The sequence below is a fragment of the Amblyomma maculatum genome, chromosome 2 (assembly GCF_055883805.1).
Source record: "Amblyomma maculatum isolate TAMU_Amacu chromosome 2, ASM5588380v1, whole genome shotgun sequence".
NCBI classification, from domain to species: Eukaryota; Metazoa; Arthropoda; class Arachnida; order Ixodida; family Ixodidae; genus Amblyomma; species Amblyomma maculatum.
Window position 1 is genome coordinate 57,977,549 of NC_139345.1, and position 21,220 is coordinate 57,998,768.

General features: G+C 46.1%; 2 protein-coding genes across 4 annotated transcripts in view; both read left to right on the forward strand.

Annotated features, from left to right (window-relative positions):
• LOC146198723 (uncharacterized) overlaps nt 1-21,220 on the forward strand; it is a 321,357-nt gene that overhangs the window by 216,425 nt on the left and 83,712 nt on the right. The window lies entirely within an intron of this gene.
• LOC146198726 (V-type proton ATPase subunit E-like) lies at nt 1,668-6,550 on the forward strand. Its single transcript, XM_084592637.1, has 3 exons — nt 1,668-1,760; nt 2,571-2,858; nt 6,236-6,550. Exons 1-3 carry the CDS (start codon nt 1,668-1,670, stop codon nt 6,548-6,550), a joined length of 696 nt encoding a protein of 231 aa, XP_084448763.1.

Below are 21,220 nucleotides of genomic sequence, written 5' to 3' on the forward strand. Positions count from 1 at the left end.
GCTGATGGTCAGCCGTTTTATCGATTATAGAGAGATAGCATATATGCTGAGCATTGCAATGTACGTAAAAATTACGAGGGACTTTAGCGACTAAAGTCACGTCATAGGGGCACAATGTATTGTGAGGCCACCCAAAATTAATAAAAACAAAAATAATGTGCTTGAAATCGTAAACCATTAATGCGACAACTACCGCCTCTATCCGGCCCCTGCCAAGGGGCTGAATAAGGCGGAGGAGCGAACTCTGCGATGTCTGCAGACAGGAACTCTTCTCTGTCCTGCCGCACTGAAACACTTTTACCCGTACATCGATGGGCAAAGCTCATACTGCGGAGAGATCTGCGATATCTATCACGTGTTGCGGGCATGCGATCAGAGTCCCCACCTTCCTCTTTCTCCTACCCGAGAAGCATGGGAGACTGCCCTCCTCAACTCCTCCCCACTGGAGGCCCAAAGGGCTCTAGTAAAGCGGGCTCGGTATGGGGCCTCGTCACGCTATGTCTCGGATTAAGAATACTGTCCATGTAGCGGGACCTTCAGACCTCGAAACTCTCTTCTCAGCCTTAAAATGTTTTTCACCGCCAAAATCTTTTCACCACCCCCACCACCGTCTCGCTGCGGTGTTCCGTTGATAATAGGCTCTGTAAGGCTTTTGCTTTAAAATACATCACCTGATTATCTATAGCTGAATCTCGGGTTAAACAATCGTAACTATAATGTGATTGTTTTCTTTTTTTTTTTTTTCATTTGTTCAGTTCTCCCAGCTTGGAGCTGCACGCAATAATTTCTTACGTGAACCCTGAGTATGGCATATCAATAACAGATATTAATCTGGAATGTCAGACTGCCGTGTCAGGAGGCCAGCCGAAGAGGACGGCTTCGAATTGATTTGGACAATTTATAGCGTTAAAGCACACTAACGATCTTAACACTCCGGCGTTTTTGCGTTTCGCTTGCATCGAAGCCTAGTCGCTGCTCCTGGGCTTCCATCTCACGACTACGTGCACAGCAGCGTTTTAGTCAAGGCGGCGGTTGCTTCACGAATTACACAAATGACGACACGATAGCCATTGTGTGACGAAACGCGAAGACAGCAGGCACAGATTGTCAATACCGTAAACTTACGAGTATGTAAGCTCACGTATACATAATAAAATTACTCAAATACATTTAAGTCTCGGGCGTTACTAAAGCAGGTCATTACTGCAATCGTACTGGGACAAAAACTGCATTGTTTTTAATACAATATTCTTGTTGAGGTACCTTCACGCGACGCTACATATAGGGAAACAAAGCAATGAAGGGCTAAAACAGGAAACAAGAACAGCTCAGACAACTGGCTTTTTTAGAAGCCAAACTCGCGAACTCGCAGCGAATGGCGTCGTAGAGCATGCCCAGTTATTTGCGAATCGACCTGACCCCCGACTCTTCGCAGCCACTCGATCGAGAAATCTTGCGAGTTTCCTCTTTCCTCCATCGGTTCTAATTGCCTACTGCCATAACCACTCGCCATTTCCCAGCACATGCCATCGGCGAGAAGAAAAAGAAGTGTCGCGAGCGCAGATTCGTGACGAGAGAAAGAGGAGGGTGAGCACTGTCGCGTCCCGAAGACTGAAAACTGCGAAGAGGAGTGTCCAGTACACCCGAGGCCGAGCGCAAGACACAGAATGGCGGAGAAGACGGTGACCAAGACGTCAGCGGCCGCCAAGGGAGACACCTTCCGAATGGCGGCCTTCATCGAACAAGAGGCCGACGAGAAGGTAACCGTCGAGATATGCGCCAGAATTTGGCTAGAACTAAAAGCGAAGTACGGCGTCTCGACTTTCGCAGCTGCGGTGGTAATTCATTCGGACGTTCGTGTGCCGCGTAAGCGCCTCACACAGACCGAGTAGAGGTAGCTTCGGATAGACACTTCGCTCTCACACGAGTCTCTTCTGATAAGGACTTGATCACTAGTGATGAGAGCATGGCATTACGGACTGCCGCTTCCTTTTTTGCATAGGCTAGTCGACTTGTGAGGCTGTTTATATTGTTCCAGGCGGCAGCGATGAGAACGTTGTTGAGTCAGAGGGAAAGAAAGGAGCCAGATTCATTACTCTCGCTGTAGAGCACCTGCGAGGATAACGAGTCATACACGCCATACTCTTCCTGACGGTCAAGTGCGGGAACACGACCTTTGGGTTAGGAAAAATCTCCGTAGTAAGGTGAAAGGGGACGAATTTGTATTATTTATAAAGTGTTCACATCTTTAGATGCCGTTTAGGTGTGGAGCCTTAGAGTAATGCGTGCTACGCTCTTCAGTGGCATGCAACCTCGGCCCTCGAGCCATCACGCATTCCGCAGCCATCGAAGCATGGCTACCACTGCTTAGTGTCGAACTGGGCACCTTGGCCTCTGCAGCACAGCGCTGCATCGAGATGAGTCACCCCAATGAATAAACTTGGCTCGTCAGAGTGAACACTTACTTTTTTTTTTAACAGCGACTGGTAATTGTTATGGGTAGCGTCATTCGTATACTGTAAGCGCAACACACGCGAGCGGTTTTTGATATATCGGCACCCGATGTGAAGGTCGAGGAGATCGACACCAAGGCCGAGGAGGAGTTCAACGCCGAGAAGTGGCGGCTGGTCAAGGAGCAGCGCATCCTCATCATGGACACGTTCTCCAAGCGGGAGAAGCAGGTCGAGCGCAACCGCAAGATCCAGAATGCGGGCGTCAAGAACGCGGCTCGGCTGCGCATCCTGCAGGCTATGAACGAGCACGTGATGCGAGTCGTGGCCGAGGCCAAGAAGGGCCTCAGCGTCATCACCTCCAAGGAGGCCCGCTACAGGCCCTTCATGGAGAGGCTCATCCTGGAGGTAATCGCGGCTGAACACACGCCGCAGAGACTCGCCGTCGCTTATGGGTTACGGACACCGGGAGACTTAAAACTTAAGACGCGCTTCCAGTGATGTACACCTCTGCGCAAAAGCGGGTCGACCACGCAAGTCGGTGAAATTGTTATTTTTTCTGTATATAAAGATGCACCAGAATTATTTGCTTGGACAAGATGGCAAGCTTATTGGCGCGGCTGCCTTATGCATAACTTAGAAATAACCGCTTAACCGTAAGAAAAAGCTGGCGTGCAGTTTTGTCAAAACGCGTGGTCTCTCAACGTTTGCGCAAGGGTGCACATGAGACGCCGATTGCAGACAACGGAAGTTGACAGATGCCTAGCCAGCGCATGAATGGCGTTTTTGTATGATCTAAGCCAGAATGGACCGAAAGTGCTAGAGATGGATTAACCTTGTGAATTAGCCGATTAACTGCGATACTACGTTAGGAACTAGATACCACGTTAGAAACTACCAGTACCTGCATAAGCCGCACTTAGCCTCTATAACACCGTTCGCCGCAAGAACTGAATGGCACTGTCAATACCCATTTGAACTTGTATCTAAGTCCGGTTTCCTGGTTTTTACAAGCATTGCATTGAGCACTACACAGTGGGGCTGAGTGGAAGAAAAATTTTTCTTTTTATCTCATCGCACTCATTGCAGCCGCAAACAGCATAAGGTACTTCGCTTTTTTGGGGGGAAACACTTGCTAAAACACAGAGTAAAGCTTAGATTTGGGCGAGGTGGTATGCATTTACTGCAGAGGAACAGTGCAACAATGGCAGGACAAATACAAGACAGCGCTTGTCTTGCCTATGTCCCGCTGCTTCCCGGTCGAAATTTCCGGAGTCCTCCACTACGGCGTCTCTCATAGCCTGAGTTGCTTTGAGACGTTAAACCCCACAAACCAACCGACCTTAGCATCGGCTCAGCTGTAATGCTAGGGCTTGATAGCGCAGCGGTAATGCTGCGATCAGGACAAATTTTTATTGACTTTGAAGTTCGCTTCGAAAGGACCGAATCGTTCTTTTTTCTATCGCAATATATTTCGCATTTCCGATTTTAATAGCACTGATTTTGCATAGTGTGCATATGAAAATAAAATTAGGCGGTCATCTTTACTGGCTATCCCCTAAGTCATTTTCCTGTATACTTATTTTACATCATGTTAACTTTCTACAATCAATCACAGCGTATGTTCGATCAGAATACAAATATTTCGAAATGCACAAAGGGAATTATGCATCTTTTGTACAACCTCATGCCATGAAGCATTTTTTTTTTTGTCTTTGATGACTATCATGGATGCAGTTTAATTATAGTACAACAAAAACAAGCGTCTCGGCACTGTTAAACTTGTGTTTTCAAACCACTTCTAAGTTGCATATTGTATTGTATCATGTTTTAGAGTACATGAGCAGCTGAGGCACGGAACTAGTTTGGGAGGCTGATGAGAAGAAAAAAGAAAGCGCAACTAAATGGAAGTGGTAATGAACGTTTCTGAAGAGGAACGAAAAGGGAAAAGTGACAGCAGCGCTTTCTCGAACGCACGCTTCTGAGCGGCCTTCGGCGAAGTACGAGGGGTGGCGGCATGCCGGTGCGCCCCGATGCACGTACGCGACGCCGAGTTGCCGCTCGAACACGCCGTGGCTCACGTCGAGAAGAAATCTCGGAGCCAGTTTCTTCTGTGCAGCGCCACCCGAATTGTTAGCGGTTTAATCAATTACTGTTCAGCCGCAGTGTTGGCTGCTCCCCAACAAGAAACTTTTTTTTTTCTTGAGACATAGTCGTTTTTGCAGACCGAGCATTATGAAGTTTGTTCAACATAGCTGGCTTTCGTTTGACGCCGGTTCTTATAGTTTGTAAATAGTCTTCCTGTTTTTTTATATATACAGCCACCGTTTTGGCGTCGACCCTTTGACCTAATACTTTGTAGAACAGGCATTCACACAGGGCTATGGCGGTTAGTGTAATCAATTATATCTCGCATCGGACATTGTAGGTATTTGCCCTCACGAAGCAACTTGTCGCCTTCTTCTACTTCGCGCAGCTCTGTTATTGCATAGTCTTGAAAGCGAGAGTTCTCTACTAGGTCTCCGTCAACGCTTTCGTGTGTCCCCTAAAAGGTCTCTGCTGCGGACACATGCAGGCGCAGGAGAATCGGATTAGATCGGTGTCCCACTGAAATAATACGCTGCCCCATTCCTAATGGCATTGCGATTAACGCACCTGGTGCATCTGTCGCAGAGCACACAACTCCCGATGCGCTCAACAAAGGTGAAAGGTAAGACGCACGGGGAAATAACGGAGGAGGATGGCGCGCAGCCCACTGTGTTACGACCGAAGCCACGGCGGCAGCTGCGGCGGCGTCGGCGCTCGGCTCGGGTTTACGATCCGAGCCCCGCGAGCTGCCGCAGCAGCACTCGCGCGCTTGAATAATAAAACAATCGGGCGCTCTGCCCCTCCGCGCATTCAGGGCGCTCCGCCGACGTAAGAGAGGGATCATCTCTAATAGCGCGTGTCGGGCCGAAAGTTGTTAAAGAGCTTGGCTTGTGCAACCAGCCCGGCTGCGCGCGCCCCGAAACATTCCATCGCCGCACCGCAAGAGGGCGTGGGGCAATCCTAATCATCCTCGAGTTTCGTGCTGTTTACCTCGACGCTTTTTAACAATTTCGTGAAGTGGAAACGTAGGGTGGGGCGATGGAAAAGTTGCTGGATCGCAACAAGCCGCAGTGATAAACAAAATATTAGAGGGATGCGTGATGCTTGTTTGAATCGAGTGTAATGTGTCTGGTACATTGTCCGCTGCGGGGGTGCAGTGTCTATTTTCTCACAGGCACCTGGTTTCTACTCGAAAAGGGGTTGAGAGGTGTGCCGCCCTCATGGCTTACAAAACAGCTGGCAGTCAGTTTGCGGTAGTCACACTAAAAGTCTGTCCAACAAAAAACTGAATTTCTTTAGAATTAGTTCTAAATGTTATTGCCAGCGCGTACTATCGCCGAAAGCCCCTGAGTACACAGCGAAATTTCGAAACAGTGATTAGGTCACAGGTCGTGACGTACTTGTAACGTCATTCCACCATAGTTGCGAATTGATAAGATACCTTGATGACAAGAATTGATAAGATGTACAAAGTAGCACTGTTACTTATTTCTGCTACTTCACACTGCTAAATGGCACAACTAGTTATCCTAGCTACTACTTAGAACTACTAGTTAGAGCTCCTGCATAAGGCCATCACTTACAGACCAGCGCCACCGTATGGTGGCGCGCTACATCGAGGCACTCTAGAATCCTTGAGATAGCAGCGCCCCACGTGGCTCCTATGTGCGTAACACATTATGGAACTGTGGCGCCAGGGCCTCTACCGGCTCTTGGACAAGGAGGTGTTGCTCTCGTGCCGCAAGAAAGACGAGCAGGTGGTCAAGGCGGCCTTGGCGGTGGCCGTCAAGCAGTTCCGCAAGAAGACCGGCATCCAGGTGAACGTGGTAGTGGACGACAAGAACTGGCTGCCCGACGAGACCTGCGGAGGCGTGGCGCTCACCTCGCGGGGCAAACGCATCAAGGTGGTCAACACGCTCGCCTCTAGGCTCGATATGATCGCCGAGCGAACCCTCCCCGACATCCGGACGACGCTGTTCGGCAAGAACCCGCACAGGAAGTTCAACACATAAAAGCACGCAGACGCGGTGCTGTGTGACTGCTGGCAGGCGTGTTTCGTCCTTCTCTCAGCGCTGTAAGGAGGCTATCCCGAAACTTTCTATAAAATTATATTTTCCATTAAATACATGCGCTCCTTCCATGTCTTGTACACAGCTCCCAGCAAAGACCTTCTGTTTTATTTTTTTTACCTATAAGAATATTATCTTTGTTATTACTCACTGAAAGTTTTTGTCCATCGTGAGACTGCTGGAGCCGGCGTGGAGATAATGGTGTAGCGAAGAGATGGGTTCATTCACTTCGATAACTATCTTTTCACTTGTGATACTGATATCGTGCGTAGTGTCCAGTGATGGACAACACATCGCAAACATCAGAAGTAAATGTTTTTCCTTTTCGCGTAAAAGTCGTCATCTTGCGTACATTGCTTCACCCACTCGTTTGCACTCGCTGATCTGCTAAGCTCTGTCCATAAAAAGGACTAGCGCGAGGAATGATGCGCCAGTGCCTCCATTGTGTTTTTCTAAAAAGAGCCTTATCCGAAAATAAACACTTCAGGAAACTCTAATTTTCAAATTGCGAACACTAATATAGCATAAAAGTTTTAAACTTATTTTGTTTCTTATACGAAATTTAGATTTAGGTATTCAGAAATTTCAATTTTTGTATTTTAAATTTCAACTGCAATTCTCAGATGTATGTATCAAATTTTAGTGTTTAATTTGGTACTTCAACTTTAGTGATTCAAGTTTTACCGTACTGCTTCATACTTGAAAAATGAAACCGTAATATACAAGGTAACTTTAAATTATGCCGTGAAGCACATTCTGCGGCGGTCTGTGTACTAGTTTCGAGTGGCCGTAAACATCTCTAGCCGTGTGAATAAACATGTGGTACAGCGCCGATATAGATAACACGGAAGAACCTCGGGTGGTGAAATTAATGCGGAGCCCTCTACTACGGCGTCCCTCGCGGCACACATACGAAACTCGGAGACATTGAGCGCCAAGTACCATAGCGCACCCTACCTGTGAGATATCAATCCACGCGCATAGTAGGAACCAGTGTGTTGTCCCTTCTAGTATGGAAATAAAATATGTTACAAGCATGGCAAGTAAAGAGTTGTTTGTACGCAAATGTATTAAGACATACTTGGTTGCAGTAAACAGACATTGAGCCATGTTTCCGATTTCTTGGGACAGCTAGTTTGCCATTGTTAGCTTTTTTTTTCCTTGCAAAAAAAAAAAAAACGCTGGTCCATGCGTGGCACCATATTAGGCTCCCCCGATTGATTTTGGTCACATGAGCTCACTTGAGAGATCAAGTGAGATATCGTTTGAGAGATATCGCTATACCAGCACTATTCCAGTCAGCATGCAACAATTCTTCTCTGCAGAATAAGACAAACCCTAGATTGTCCTCAGCATCCTGGCAACACATTTGCGGCAACTAAGCGCAAAAATTGCTATAAAAAAAAGTGTCGAACCAGGAGTGCGAACAAGGCTTAAGGAACATTTTTCTGGTGGGCTGATAAAGCCCGTGATGTGGTGAATTTCGTGCGTTTGCGAAGTAAACTATACTGAAGGATATGTTGAAGCCGCCACAATTGCCTGAGAATGAGTGCGGATATTTAGGCACACCTTACAACCCTGCCGTGATGCGCGCTGCTTTAGAATATCCTTGCTAGACCCGGCAATCGAAAATTTCTCCGTAATATATGGTACCGGAAGCGCAGGCAAAAAGGTTGGCACGGTAAAAGGCAATTCGTTAGTTAGTTTTATCACCTGTGCTACGATGACTAAGGTCAAAATAGTACCGTTTTCCTCCTCGTCATGATCTCCTTACAGAATGTTGGAGTCAGCGCGAGCATGTTTCACAGCAGCAGCCAAAAAACAAAAAAGGTGGGTTCGCGAGTTTCCGCGTATATTATCAACTCGTATCCCCTACGCAGTTTCTCGACGCGTGAGTACTGCGTTTGGAGGGATGAGCTGTGCAGTGTGGTGCATTGTGGAAACGGTCTGTATGATGAAGGCCATGCCCTCGGGAACAGAAAAGGCAGTAGCCAGGCGCCTGCTGGATTGTTGGGTTCGAGAATACTTCGGTACTACCGAAAAATTCCTCACAAGAAACCCCTTCAGTGCCTACACACGTGCCAAAGACGAGAGGGAGACAAGGCAGACTAGTGCATATATTAGCTTAAGCCTGCCGCTGCCTCGAAGAGGTTGAAGGCTAACTACGGGTTACCTCCGCAACCATCGTACAAAAGTTTCACTTCAGATCTGTTCATTCGGCTGGCTCGAGGCAGGATGGTCTTTTTTACAGAAATGCATTAAAAAATGTGGAGAAGTAACGTGTTTGATATCTTATACTAATCGCGCATATAGAAAACTTCATTTTTTTTTCTCAATAGGTTTTGGTTTTACGGGAGCTTCCGAAGATGTCAAAAGAGCAGCATCTCGACGTCTCGCAACACTTGTCCAAAAGCCATTCAAATCTTCTATGAAAATGGCTATCTATGAAAATAGCAAAAATAATTATAGCCTTTTTCCGTCACACAATTTCTGACGAACCTAAAGCTCCAATTTCCTTTTTTTTTTTTCTCCGCGCTTTCAAAGGAAGCACAGACTGAAGTATGAAATCAAATCAAATCTTCATTCAAAATCAATGATGCTAGGAGGCATAGTCAAAAAGCTAGTTAGTGGCTGGACAAGGCAAGCTCCCTGTACAAGGCAAGCTAGCATGCGCACATAGATTCACTATACTATTTGTAAATGAAAGAAATAATAACCAAGTACTTACTTTACAAGTATTTGAAAATGTATATAAGTGCAATAGAATTTAGCACTGTATCCAGCACATCTGCAGATACGCCCTAAAAAATCACGATCATGCATAGAAACCTTCAAAAACCATTTTTTCAGAGCAAAGCAGCGAAATATAAATATCAGTGAGAATAAAGTTAAGCTGTGTATAAAACTCTGCTATATGCGGCCTATGCAATGAATTTTCAATGTTTAGTTTAAAATCTGGGGAATTTGATAGTGAAGCCTCTGTTCGACATAATTACTGAGAGTACGGGTCATATACCATAATTCTTCCGTTCTAGAATTAGTTCTCATTGTCAATATTTCCAGGATATTAAAATTGTTTCTTGTCGTGTAGAAGAGGCATCCGTGTGCTGTGCGATGTCAGCGCACGTTAAAGATCCCCAGGTGGTCGCAATTAATCCCTAGCCTTCCACTTCCGGCTCCCTTCTTTCTCTTTTTCCACTTTCATTCCCACCCTTCTCCCTTACCTTACGGCGCAAGTCAGGTGTCCACAGAAACAAGTGTGACAGATACCGCGCCTTTCGCTTCCTGTGAACCAAACGTTATCAATGTCTTGTAGCAAAAATACACTACGTCCACATTAATATTTCGTGATATATTTCCGTGACAGGCATAATGTGATCTACAAAATATAGATTTGGTATGTGTGCTATATTTGGTACATCGGCAATTATAAAAACAGCTTTCTTCTGTAATTTTTACAATTTACAATGTTTGTAAATGTGGCGGTACGTGTTAAAAGGTGGCTGTAATTTATGCGAGAAAGGAATAGTGGGTTGCAAATGAGTTCTTTCAACCTCGACGGACAATAAATAGCAAACGTTGGATAGCATGCCAATAGTCCCAGGAAGGCTATACAACAACCGTTATTAACACGAATATGCCAAGACATATTTTCCTGCATTATGACACCAAGGTTTTTGTTGGTGAAACTATTTTTACTGGGTATGTCCTAACAGGAGATTCGGTTTTACGTCCACGATTTTATATTTGGCCCTGAACAGAACTGATAAGGACCGTCCAGGAACAACGTTTGCGTTTAGCGTTAACTCCAAAATAGCATACGCAAGAAAAAAAAACAGTCTGGCGTCATGTACATAACAAATTTACAACTCCCGAGAAAATCGGTTTTATGTCTAACGAACAATTCCGGGTGGCAACTCTGGTGGCGTTGTTCTCAGTAACATGCCAGAAGCATTTGGAAGTTAACTCTAAAGCCATAATTGTCACGGTTGGGGGTAAAATTTTGTTATAAATACTATCAGAAGGCTTGGTAAAGTCTATAGACGCCAAGTGCGAACAACTGCCTTTCAAATGGTTCTAAAATAATTTGTTATCGGGTTAGAAAAACGGCTTGAGTCGACCTGCCTTTCATGAAGCCAAACTCATAATCTGGCAATATATATTATGATGGACCTCCGGCTTCACCTGCTGCTGCCTGCGTGTGTAAAAGCAGTGGAACCGAGACGGCGGCCACTGGAAGAAACGAAGCTCTCCTAATTTTGTTAAATTGATGAAGATGAAGTGCTGCTACACGAGAGGCGCAGCATCACGCGAATTTTGCAATAATGATGACATCTTCTTTCGTCGATGAAGAAGTTCCAATATATTTTCATCGTTTAATGTCGTACTCGTCAGTAAAAGTGGGAAAAATACTGATATCTTCATTTTACGGTTAGCGCAACTAAGATTGTTCTGTAGACACTTGGTCTGGCACACACACAAGTGCAGAGGTGCTGACATCGAACCTTCCCTACAGAAACAGCGCGTGTGTGCGTGTGCGTGCGTTCGTGCGTGCGTGTGTGCGCGTGTGCATGTGTGCGCACGGAAGAAATGTGAAGATATTTGTGGCTAAAAACAGTTTCATGATGTCTAAACCGTTGCCTTGTCACGAATTTGTAGCAACATAGCACTTATTAGCACTCTCAAGACTGCATAAGTAGACATTTGAGCAAGGAATGGAGGAAGTCCATTTTTACGGTTTTTCTGAAATTCTATTTTTTCCTTCATACTGCACGTTTCCTAGCGCACAGGCAAAAAAATGTCAAAATTCGGTAATATATATATATATATATATATATATATATATATATATATATATATATATATATATATATATATATATATATATATATATATATTCTTTTTTTTCTTGTTTTTTTTTTTTTGCAGCCCAACTTTCAGAGAGAGAGAGAAGGCAGAGAGGTTAACCAAGAAAGCTTCCGGTTTGCTACCCTGCACTGGGGAAGGGGAATGAGGAGTTTAAAGGAGAAAGATATAAGAGAATGATAGGAAAGGTAAGGCGGCGAGGAGCACATTCACAGTTTCTCAATCAAGTTTGTGTCTCTCATAAAACCCAACTTTCAGAAGCAAAAGAAATCGGTGGCGTAATTTGCTTTCCAGGTCTTGAGGCGAGAGACATTGTTTTGTTTTGTCCTACCATATACGCCGTTTGCTACAGCTTCTACTAAAAGTTTTTGCGATACAAAACAGAGAAAACCTACATATTTGCATACTGTGCTCCGCAGCACTCGCGTTTGCACGCAGCCTACCTTGAGTTTCGCTTTCAGAAGATGAGAGGAGGAGCAAGTTAATTATCTCCAAGACGCCACGAGAAGTGGCTGAGCAAGATTCCGAAAAAAAAAAAAATCACGATGCCACGTTTTCTTTATCTCGTTCTCGCGCTACCGAGAACTCAATTTTATCAATGCAGCTGTCAAAATCAGGTAGGAACTTTCTTTATGCCCTATTTTATTTTTTCTTGAAGCAATACTGTTGGCGATGTACGCGGAAAGAAAGAGAGCCATAGGACGCTCTTATTCAGTGGGGCACCACATAAAGGCACAAAATATTCAGCCAGCCCACTCGCCCGAATGAGAAGACAGTTATCAAAAACGACGTTGGCAGCCAGCGCAGGCCATTCGGCGCCTAAACTTCAGTGAAAGATGAGTGCACGCCTTAATTTTTTTTTTTTCCAGTGACGATGCGAAGGTGAAAAGTTCTTTTCTAGAAGTTACTTTTTTTTTTTCTCCGGGACGGTAATTAAAGCCCGGGGCGCATTGGATTTTGTGCTTTTGATGAACTACACTCAATACCAGCTCTTTTCGATCAAGTTATAAGCCACCAAAGCGTACACGAACACACAAACAAAAAGATAAAACATAATAACACGTGTTTCGACGTCACTTTCTTACAATACATGGTTTATCTTTCCCCAGGACATCAGAACTATTGTCGTGCTGGCTTTGCTCTTCTGAGGTCTTTCCGCGCGTAGTTCTTACGTCTCAGATCGCGTAGTTGTGCAACCCGGAAAGTAAAACCAAAGACAAAACATTTTACACCGCTACCTCTTCCAAGAACATGCTATCCGTGCTGCATTTCAAATCAAATGACCCGAAAGGAAGTCAGATTTAAGGAACTAAAAGGCGGATGTGCAGGGGAAGGCTGAATTCTACAAAGCGCATCTTCCGAGAAGAAGCGCCCGTGTCGTGTCTTTGCCCCCGCGAAAGCGGTGAGCAAGAATAAGTTAGCATTGCAACTAGGGTGAGAGCAAAGGGAAGAAAAAAAAAACAAAAAAAAAAAAATAAAGAAGCATTTCGGCTTGGAGATTTGGGAATCCTGTTGAAAACAACCGATTGGCTAGAAGCTAAGGATTTCGCTTCTCCCTAGTTAAAGATTGCGCAGACTCAGCGCTAAAGAAATGTCATGAACATAAGCGCGTTTCGGCGAACGCAACTCTCTCGTGGAGTTCGAACAACACCAAGATAGAAACGAGAAAAACGTAACGAAATAAGACAGGAGTGTGATAGTTCTCACTAAATTGTTCGCGAAGCGTGAAGAGAGTGTTTTACGTTGTACAGATGACAGAGCCGAACTCTTTGCACAGTGTCATTCACTTTCACCACTTATATTTTCTTGCTGACTGAGATTTCACTAATGCATGCAAAACGTCATGGACTACTGAGTGTGTATGCCACATCACGGTCACAAATCCTCAACAGATAAGCGGAGTCGGAATTAGCCTTGAGTGATTAAATGCCTCTTTGAGCGGGTGATAACCTAGTGAGCCAGGGCCTGGTGTAAATGAGCGGGAAGTGTATGCCAACTCTTGAAGTCCCTGCAGTCTAAAGAGTGAGGTGATTGATTGATTGATTGATTGATTGATTGATTGATTGATTGATTGATTGATTGATTGATTGATTGATTGATTGATTGATTGAGTGAGTGAGTGAGTGAGTGAGTGAGTGAGTGAGTGAGTGAGTGAGTGAGTGAGTGAGTGAGTGAGTGAGTGAGTGAGTGAGTGAGTGAGTGAGTGAGTGAGTGAGTGAGTGAGTGAGTGAGTGAGTGAGGCGATTGGGTGCGTGCGCGAGAAAAAAGGCAAGCGAATTAATAAGTGAGTGATTAAAGCAACCAACGCCGAAGCAAGAACGAAATGGATAACACACACACGAAAGGCGAACTGAATGAGCTGGTGAGCGATCCAGCGAACTGAAGAAAGACGACCAAGACAGTGAAGACGAGTCCGTCCAACATAACAGTTTGAATAAGAAAATGAGCAAATATTACTCGGGAGGTGTGGGAAGGAGGAAGGGAGCTTTATTACTGAGTAAACATCCCGGAGCAAACGACATACAGGTAAGCGGAAGTTGCTCTTCCAGCAAGCAGAAAAAAGAACTAGAACTAAGAAAAACCAGTAACCAAAATAACGCACACCGGGAGTCGCGAGCAGCAAGCACGCAGAAATGAAGCGCAAAAATGTAGCAGCACGTACAGGAGCGCCTGCAAGTAGGCGCCCAAGTGGCCGGAAAAGCGGCTGTTTATAGAACAAGCAGTGGGGTAGCAAGCCCACCCCTGATGACGGCGCCAGGAGGGCGCAATAATTTTCAGAAGCAAGCGTCCGGGGCTCACCGGCTTCTTGGTCGTGACAAATTAGCCCCCGCCACTTATCCACACATCAAACCGTGACTGCTGCGTCCGGCGAAGGCAGAGAGAGAACGCAGTGGAAGGGAAAGTGAAATTTAGTAGCATCGTGGACATGTATATACGTTAAAGGACACCGCAGAGAGACCGTGAGGAGGTATGCAAATGGCTTCTCCGAAAAAGCGTAAAAATAAAAGCAAACGCTCTCAGCAGCTCGCTGCCTTGCTGCGAATGCGTGCTGCCACAACTTCGGCGGCACTGTACGATGCTGCCCCTCCGCTCGATGTTCGTTGCGTCACGGTCACTACTACCCAGTGCCTTCACTGCGCTGGCGATAATTGTGTTGTTGCGAAAAGCTAAACGATGTTCACTATCTGCTGTGACCTTTGAACTTCATTTTGTTGCGATTTGTTAATTAGCATAAAAGATATTTTTTGTCTGTATGTGCAGTAAGCGCGACGTCTTTCGAAAGCGAAAAGCGACATTTATTCGCCGGCATCAATTGGTTCATTCGGATCGTCCTGACAAATCCTCGTGGATAGTACTTTGTTGCTTATGACTAATCCTCGAGGACAACGCGCCATTTTCGGTAAATCAGCCTGCACGTCGGTTCGAAGAAGCTTGAACGGTAGACCGAGATGGGAACAAAAGTGAAACTTGCATATCAAAATCCGGCAATAACCGTATTTGTAAAGCATTTCGTGTGCAGAAATAAGAAAGTAACTATCCAGCTGGCCGACATTTTTGTCATAGAACAGTGAATGGCCAACAACGCATGCATTGAGCTGCGCGAGTGGACGGGTGCGTGAATGGACGAATCCAATCTAACGCCAGTCCTCTGTGAATCCAATTCTCGGAAAGAATGTAGCGCCTCTTAACAACCTTCACTTCTGGGCAGCGGCGCATATCCACGGCCATGGGACGTCTCAAGCTAAACTCTTGTTTGAATTTTAATCAAACAGCCGTTAGTTGTTTTGTTTCCCTTTGCAGTGCGACATTTACAGCATCAATTATTCGGATCTCAACAACGACATGGGAACGTAGGGCTGGAGAACCCCCGGTAATTGACTTACGATGAAGACGATGGCGAAAGCCAGAGACGTGTGTCGCAACCCTTACCCTACACAGGCTGTAAACGTAATGTCGGGACACTTGCATTTGGTCGCATTTTGCTTCAATGCTCTGTCGCTCATTGCCGAGCCCTCAGCCTTAAAAAAAGTACACAAAGTTGATGTATTCGACCCAAGCAGCACAAGAAAGGCGAACGAAGAGAAAATGTCTTTGTTCTGAGAACACTGACCTTCATTGCCTTCTCTTGTTTATGCGCTTCTTTGCTACTACGTAACCTGCATCGTTACGTTGTCGCGTTCACCTTGACGCTCTTGAGAGCATTCCGTCCGGGGGTAGTCAATCCACAATGAGTGCTAATCACTTCAATGCTGGGCGCTGACGGTGAGCCGACTCTTAGGGGAAACAAAAGCGCCATAATTAACTTGCACTGCCCATGATTACACGGGAGAATGAGGGACGTTAAAATTGCTCGCATCGTCAACAATGCCGACCAATACCTGCTGAGCTTCGCTCATCTCCGGCTTCGCGGCGACCGCCTGCGGTATGAGCCTTCCGCAAGGACTGCCTCTTCAGACTACGCGGCACAGCACGTCAGCAACGCGCGTGGTGAGGAAACTTGTCGTATATTTAACGCAGTGAGTAGGCAGCAAGACAACAGTGCCGGTCCTATTGTGTCTTGTATAAATCAGAACGCATGCAACAGGGAGATACCACGCAGCGGCATCGTGTACGTGTTTCCAACCGGCAACGGAAATATAATTTCGATATCAGTCGTTGTTTGATTACCATACGTTTGATTACCATACGCAAATGGTGAAAATTTTCTCGCCTATTCTACACTCTTAAGAAAATAAAAATAGTAATGAGTGACAGTCGCACTTAAGAGGCTCATGAAAAGCTACTTAACTAACAGTAGAAAATGCACACAAGCAATAGCTATCCCATCAGCCCTATCCGTAACGCAAAACTTTTTACCTGCCTTCCTTAGCGCCGAATATTATAGGCGGCTGAAAATGAATCTCCTAATCCCCCCCCCCCCCCCCCCCCGCACACACACACCCAGCGCATGCCAGAGCACAAAGAAAAGCAATGAAGAGAACCAATCATGACGGCGCCCCATCTCCCCCAGCCCCACCTCGTTTCGCCCGGCCCACATCGGTTGGGAGCGTCCAGTAAACGAGCGCACCTGGCAAGCGCCGATGACGTCATCGGGGAGGCTTTGGCGCGTGGTTGCGTCGCCCTAATCGGTTGCAAGCGGTCGCCGATTGTAACCTATCAATAGGTCAAAATTATGTGTATATTATAGTTTACACGCAAAGCTCTTAAACTCGAATTGGGTACTCACAAATGCCACCTGTGTGGATTTCTTTTTTCAAATATTACTCAAGTACCGCTTCGCGAGCCCTTTAACACCAGCTTCAAAGCGTCGGCTGCAGTCGTACTTCGGTTTACCTATGCCTCATACCGTTTGAATGTGCCGCGAAAGAGGGTATATAAAACAAAAACGAGAACATCGTACTCGTTTGCCCTCTTGCTAAAGGTTCTGTAATGCGCCTAGCTGCGCAGGCATGTATCGCTTTTAATGCCATAGACTTAGAATTCACGTCGGGAAAAAATACGGTACCGGCCATAATATTAGGTTATTGGTTGGAGAGAAGTGACGCCACTGAACTGGAAGTGACAAGTGTACATTTCGACGCATCTTCATTGCGTCCATAGCGCCACCTCTAGGGGGAGACATCTGAACACGAGCGATAGACGACCCGAAGATATGTCTGGTTCTCTCGGCTTATGTTCATGGAGATTTAGCGTTACAAAGCGCTTCAGACTATGAGGAACGCCGTTGTGGAGGGCACCAGGTAATTTCGATCACCAGGGGTATTTTACGCGCACTGACATCGGTCTCCTGACTTAGCAGTCGAGCCCCACATAACCACTGAGCGACCAAGGCGTTGCAGACATCTGGTTACGTGCAGACAGACGTCTAGGGGTGCGCAAACACAAAAATGAAAGAATGACACAGAATGCGATGTAGACGCATCAACAGCTTCTAATATTATCTCATTGCCAACACATAACGCAGTTTACATGTCCTCGTGACTCTTTTTCTTGTAGCAAAGGGGAAGGGCTAAGATTGCTGGTTGATTTTGGCGGAAATGTTAAGGAGGATAGAAAGTGTGCAAGAAATGTGTGGTTAGATTTTATTAGTTCAGAAAAGGTTTAAGAAGATATAAACGTAGGGCTGAAAAATAAGGAAGAGTGCTATTTTTATATTACTACATTCATTTCCCTCTCTCTCTCTCTCTCTCTCTCAAGAAAGTGCTCGTAAAATTACAGACAGGTGAATTTTATCGATTCCCCTCTCCACAAATGTTCACTCGACTGTTAACTATGCTATAGCGCGTTTGAATATTTGAAAAACACGCCAGGTGCACGCTTTCATGTTCTTAAAATTGCCTGTACAATGCTCTTATCAAGTTTCTGTCTCTAGTTAATATCACGACTGCTACTAGGGATTTTCAGTTGTACTCTTTTCTACCACACACTGCATAGCCTTGCCTTTTTTCTTCTCTTAAGTGTCTTGAACCCTTGATATATTTTAACATTATCAGATCTGCATTTTCATTACGCCTGCTAATCTTGTGTAATGATGCTGCAGAGTATTTTTTACTCGTGTTATTTATTATGTTATGTTAAATAACCTTTTGTGCATTGTTTAAGTCGTGTAAATATCTGTACCGATCAGGGAATTTGAAATAAATAAACGCCGACGCGAGGAAAACGCGTAATTGGTACAAGATGGCGCAGACACAACGCAACTGACTCCGGCGTGAGCACCGAATCCTTATGCATCTCATTAGTGCTTCTCTTTTTTCTGTTACTTCAAGTCTTTATCTCTTTACTCTTCCTTTTCTATCGCGTTTGTGCCAGAGCCAATTCAGGCATCCTGCGTAATAACCAAGCGCTGTTTTGCGACCGAAGCATATCATGCGTTGCTGTGTTGTGCCCTTGGATAATGGCCCTTGGCTATGTGAAGCTATGCTTCACTCGCTTCGCGCTGACGTCCTTTCTTCCTGCTCTTTTTTTTTTTTTTTTTGCGCAGGTATATCACTGCGCCCGTAATTAAATGCACTAATGTGGGGTACACCTAGGCAATAACGAAGGCACAGGTAGATTTAAAAAAGCCAGCAAGCAAACGTCCAAGTAGAAGAACAATTTTTTTTTTCTTAATAGAACTACAAGAGATGCAATCCTGACAGAAAGACAAAAATCAAAAAATCAGTGCAGGCAGCTGTAGTGAAGGAAGTGCGGAAGAACAACGCCCAGATCATAATTAGGGGCTGCTATATCGGGCCCGGCCGTCGGCACACCGAGAGATGGAGCTGATGCACCCAGGTACGCACCCGCAAAAAAAAGCACCGCGATCGGCCAGCCATGTTCTGCGAGCACCGTCCCAAACAGCGGGTGTTCGCGCGCGCACGTGCCGAACAGATCGAGAAAGCGGCCCGAGCAACGGATTGGAAGCGCGTTCACCGTGAGGGCGTCCCGTTAATATCCGGCCCAGCACCGGAGCTCTGCCCCGGGCACCTTCGGATGCGGGCCCAGCTATGGGTGCTGAGGTTTTTTTCAGCTGGCCATGCGCGGAGCCAAGGGAGCCACTTTAAAGCGCAGAGTGTCTTGAAAAGTACCCATAGGGAAAGAGACGCTGCGGTCGTTCTCCACTTAGGGAATTTCAGGAAGCGTGAACTTCGCATTGCGCTTGTCTTGTAATTGGGCCGAAATGGCGCTGCAGTGGCGCTTGCTACGACTTCCAACTGGCCTATTGCAGGTCATACTGAGCGCCACTGTAAGCCCTAAACGGCTAAACTAGTAGTATATGTGTCCATTTCGAATGAAATATTTCTCCCAAATCTATTGCATAGTGCTCTGAATCTAGAATACGTGGCTCTAGACAAAATTCGCTGACAAGTACAATTTGCTGGGGTCCCAGTGCAAATAGTTTCAGATTGATTGCGGGGTGGGGGATCACAAGCGAACAGCTTTGAAAGACTCAAGTAGGGCGGTGGTCGTATGCAGCGCACAGCGGCAGCGGCGGAGACTATATGCAGGGCGCAGGCTTCATCCAACGCAGCCGATGATGGAAACCTGTCCTGGACTGTCTATAAAGTTACTGAGGAGCAGTGCCGTCTTGTCTCACGGGCGTCTTTAATGTCGCATGTTTTGAAATCATGAAGAGAAGGGAACTCGTGGCCTGTGTCTCAGCGGTATAGAATGACGCTACGTAGCACAGGAGCCGCAGGAAGCAGGCGTAAAAACAAAGGAAGGCCCGCGTGCCATAACAGGAAGTGAAAAAAAAAAAAAATCGAACGGGGTTGACGTGCCACCAGCCTATCCAGTAGGGGTGAAACAGGTTCATTGACATTTGCAGAAACCAGTGCAGAAATCGATTTCTTCCAGTCACATTGGCCCCGCCGGGGTGGTGCAGTGGTAAGACGCCCGACTACTGTGCCGGAGTTCCCGGGATCGAATCCCGGCCTCGGCGGCTGCGTTTCGATGGAGGCGAAACGAAGTGGCGTCCGTGTGCTGTGCGATGTCAGCGCACGTTAAAGATCCCCAGGTGGTCGAAATTACTCCGTAGCCCTCCACTACGGCCCCCCTTTCTCTCTATCCACTTTCACTCCCACCTTCATCCCTTCCCTACGGCGCGGTTCAGGTGTCCACAGAGCAAGTGTGACAGATACTGCGCCTTTCCCTTCCTGTGAACCAACCAACCAATCCAGTCACATTGCGGGAACGGAGAAACATGCGCTCCCAGCTGTGTGTTCCTGAAGCGGGATACAAGACGGGATAGTAAACCCATAATGTCGGGCCTCATGGAAAGAGGTTTCGGTGCAAGAGCAGAGCGAACGTTTTCTAGTCAGGTTGATTAGTATATTAAGTCTCAAGAGTCTCCCGCTGACTAGCTGACTAGAGCCATATCTTCATTTCCATTCATGCCTTGTGATGGCAATTACCAAAATGTATGAATAGCGAAGAAACGGATTCCACAACAGCGGCTATCAAGAACACAATTTAGGCTGTAACCAATATTTATACATGTATTGTAACATCGCGTGTATACCGTACAATACTACGCCTTATTAATAAACACCATGGTTAATATATATGCCAAATATGTACATACATCAACACCTGGCTGAAACCTACAAACAAAAATTGGCTGTGGTTTAGTTTCGGTTAATAGCTTCGGCCGAAGCGCGAGGCGCGCCTCTATATCTACTCGAGATTCAGCGATCATGTGTCTCGTCACGCAGCTGATCACGCGTTCAGCTATTTCCCACGTCAGTTGACTTTTGACTTTTGGCCTTAACATTTGACCATTGACCTTGACCTTTGGTGGGAACATAGTTACCCAAAGTAGTTGTGGCTTAAGTTCCAACTTGACCTCGTAGCTATATGAAGGTCATCGGAAGCGCACGGTGACCTTGGCTTTACCTCGAGGAGTGAACGCTTCAAAACTCTATTGGCCTCGTCATATCCACATGGATCAGCCTGCAAAAGTGAAAGGTAGGAGTTGAGGGAGACGGAAAGCTTACGTTACGATTATGATTACGAGTGACTGCTGCCTCTTCCATGAATTCACGCATTACCTTTTGATCATTCCTTTCGAGACACAGATTCCCTGGCCCAAGCACGAGAGCACTGTGTTATCGCCGCAGCTGCTGCTTACTGTGTTAAGAGCGGAAGGAAAGTGGTGACAGCAGCCTTGGTCCATCCTCCTCCTACAGCAACCCTAGAAACCCTACCAATAATCGCCAGTATTCAAGACCTCTCTCTAGCCCCCCCCCCCCCCCCCCCCCCCCT

What these genes read in the sequence shown, in the direction of transcription:
- LOC146198726 (XM_084592637.1), top strand. Translation starts at nt 1,668, where the DNA reads ATGGCGGAGAAGACGGTGACCAAGACGTCAGCGGCCGCCAAGGGAGAC. An exon ending in AACAAGAGGCCGACGAGAAG is followed by an intron (nt 1,761 to 2,570) that starts GTAACCGTCGAG and finishes CCCGATGTGAAG; the next exon opens with GTCGAGGAGATCGACACCAA. An exon ending in TGGAGAGGCTCATCCTGGAG is followed by an intron (nt 2,859 to 6,235) that starts GTAATCGCGGCT and finishes CTGTGGCGCCAG; the next exon opens with GGCCTCTACCGGCTCTTGGA.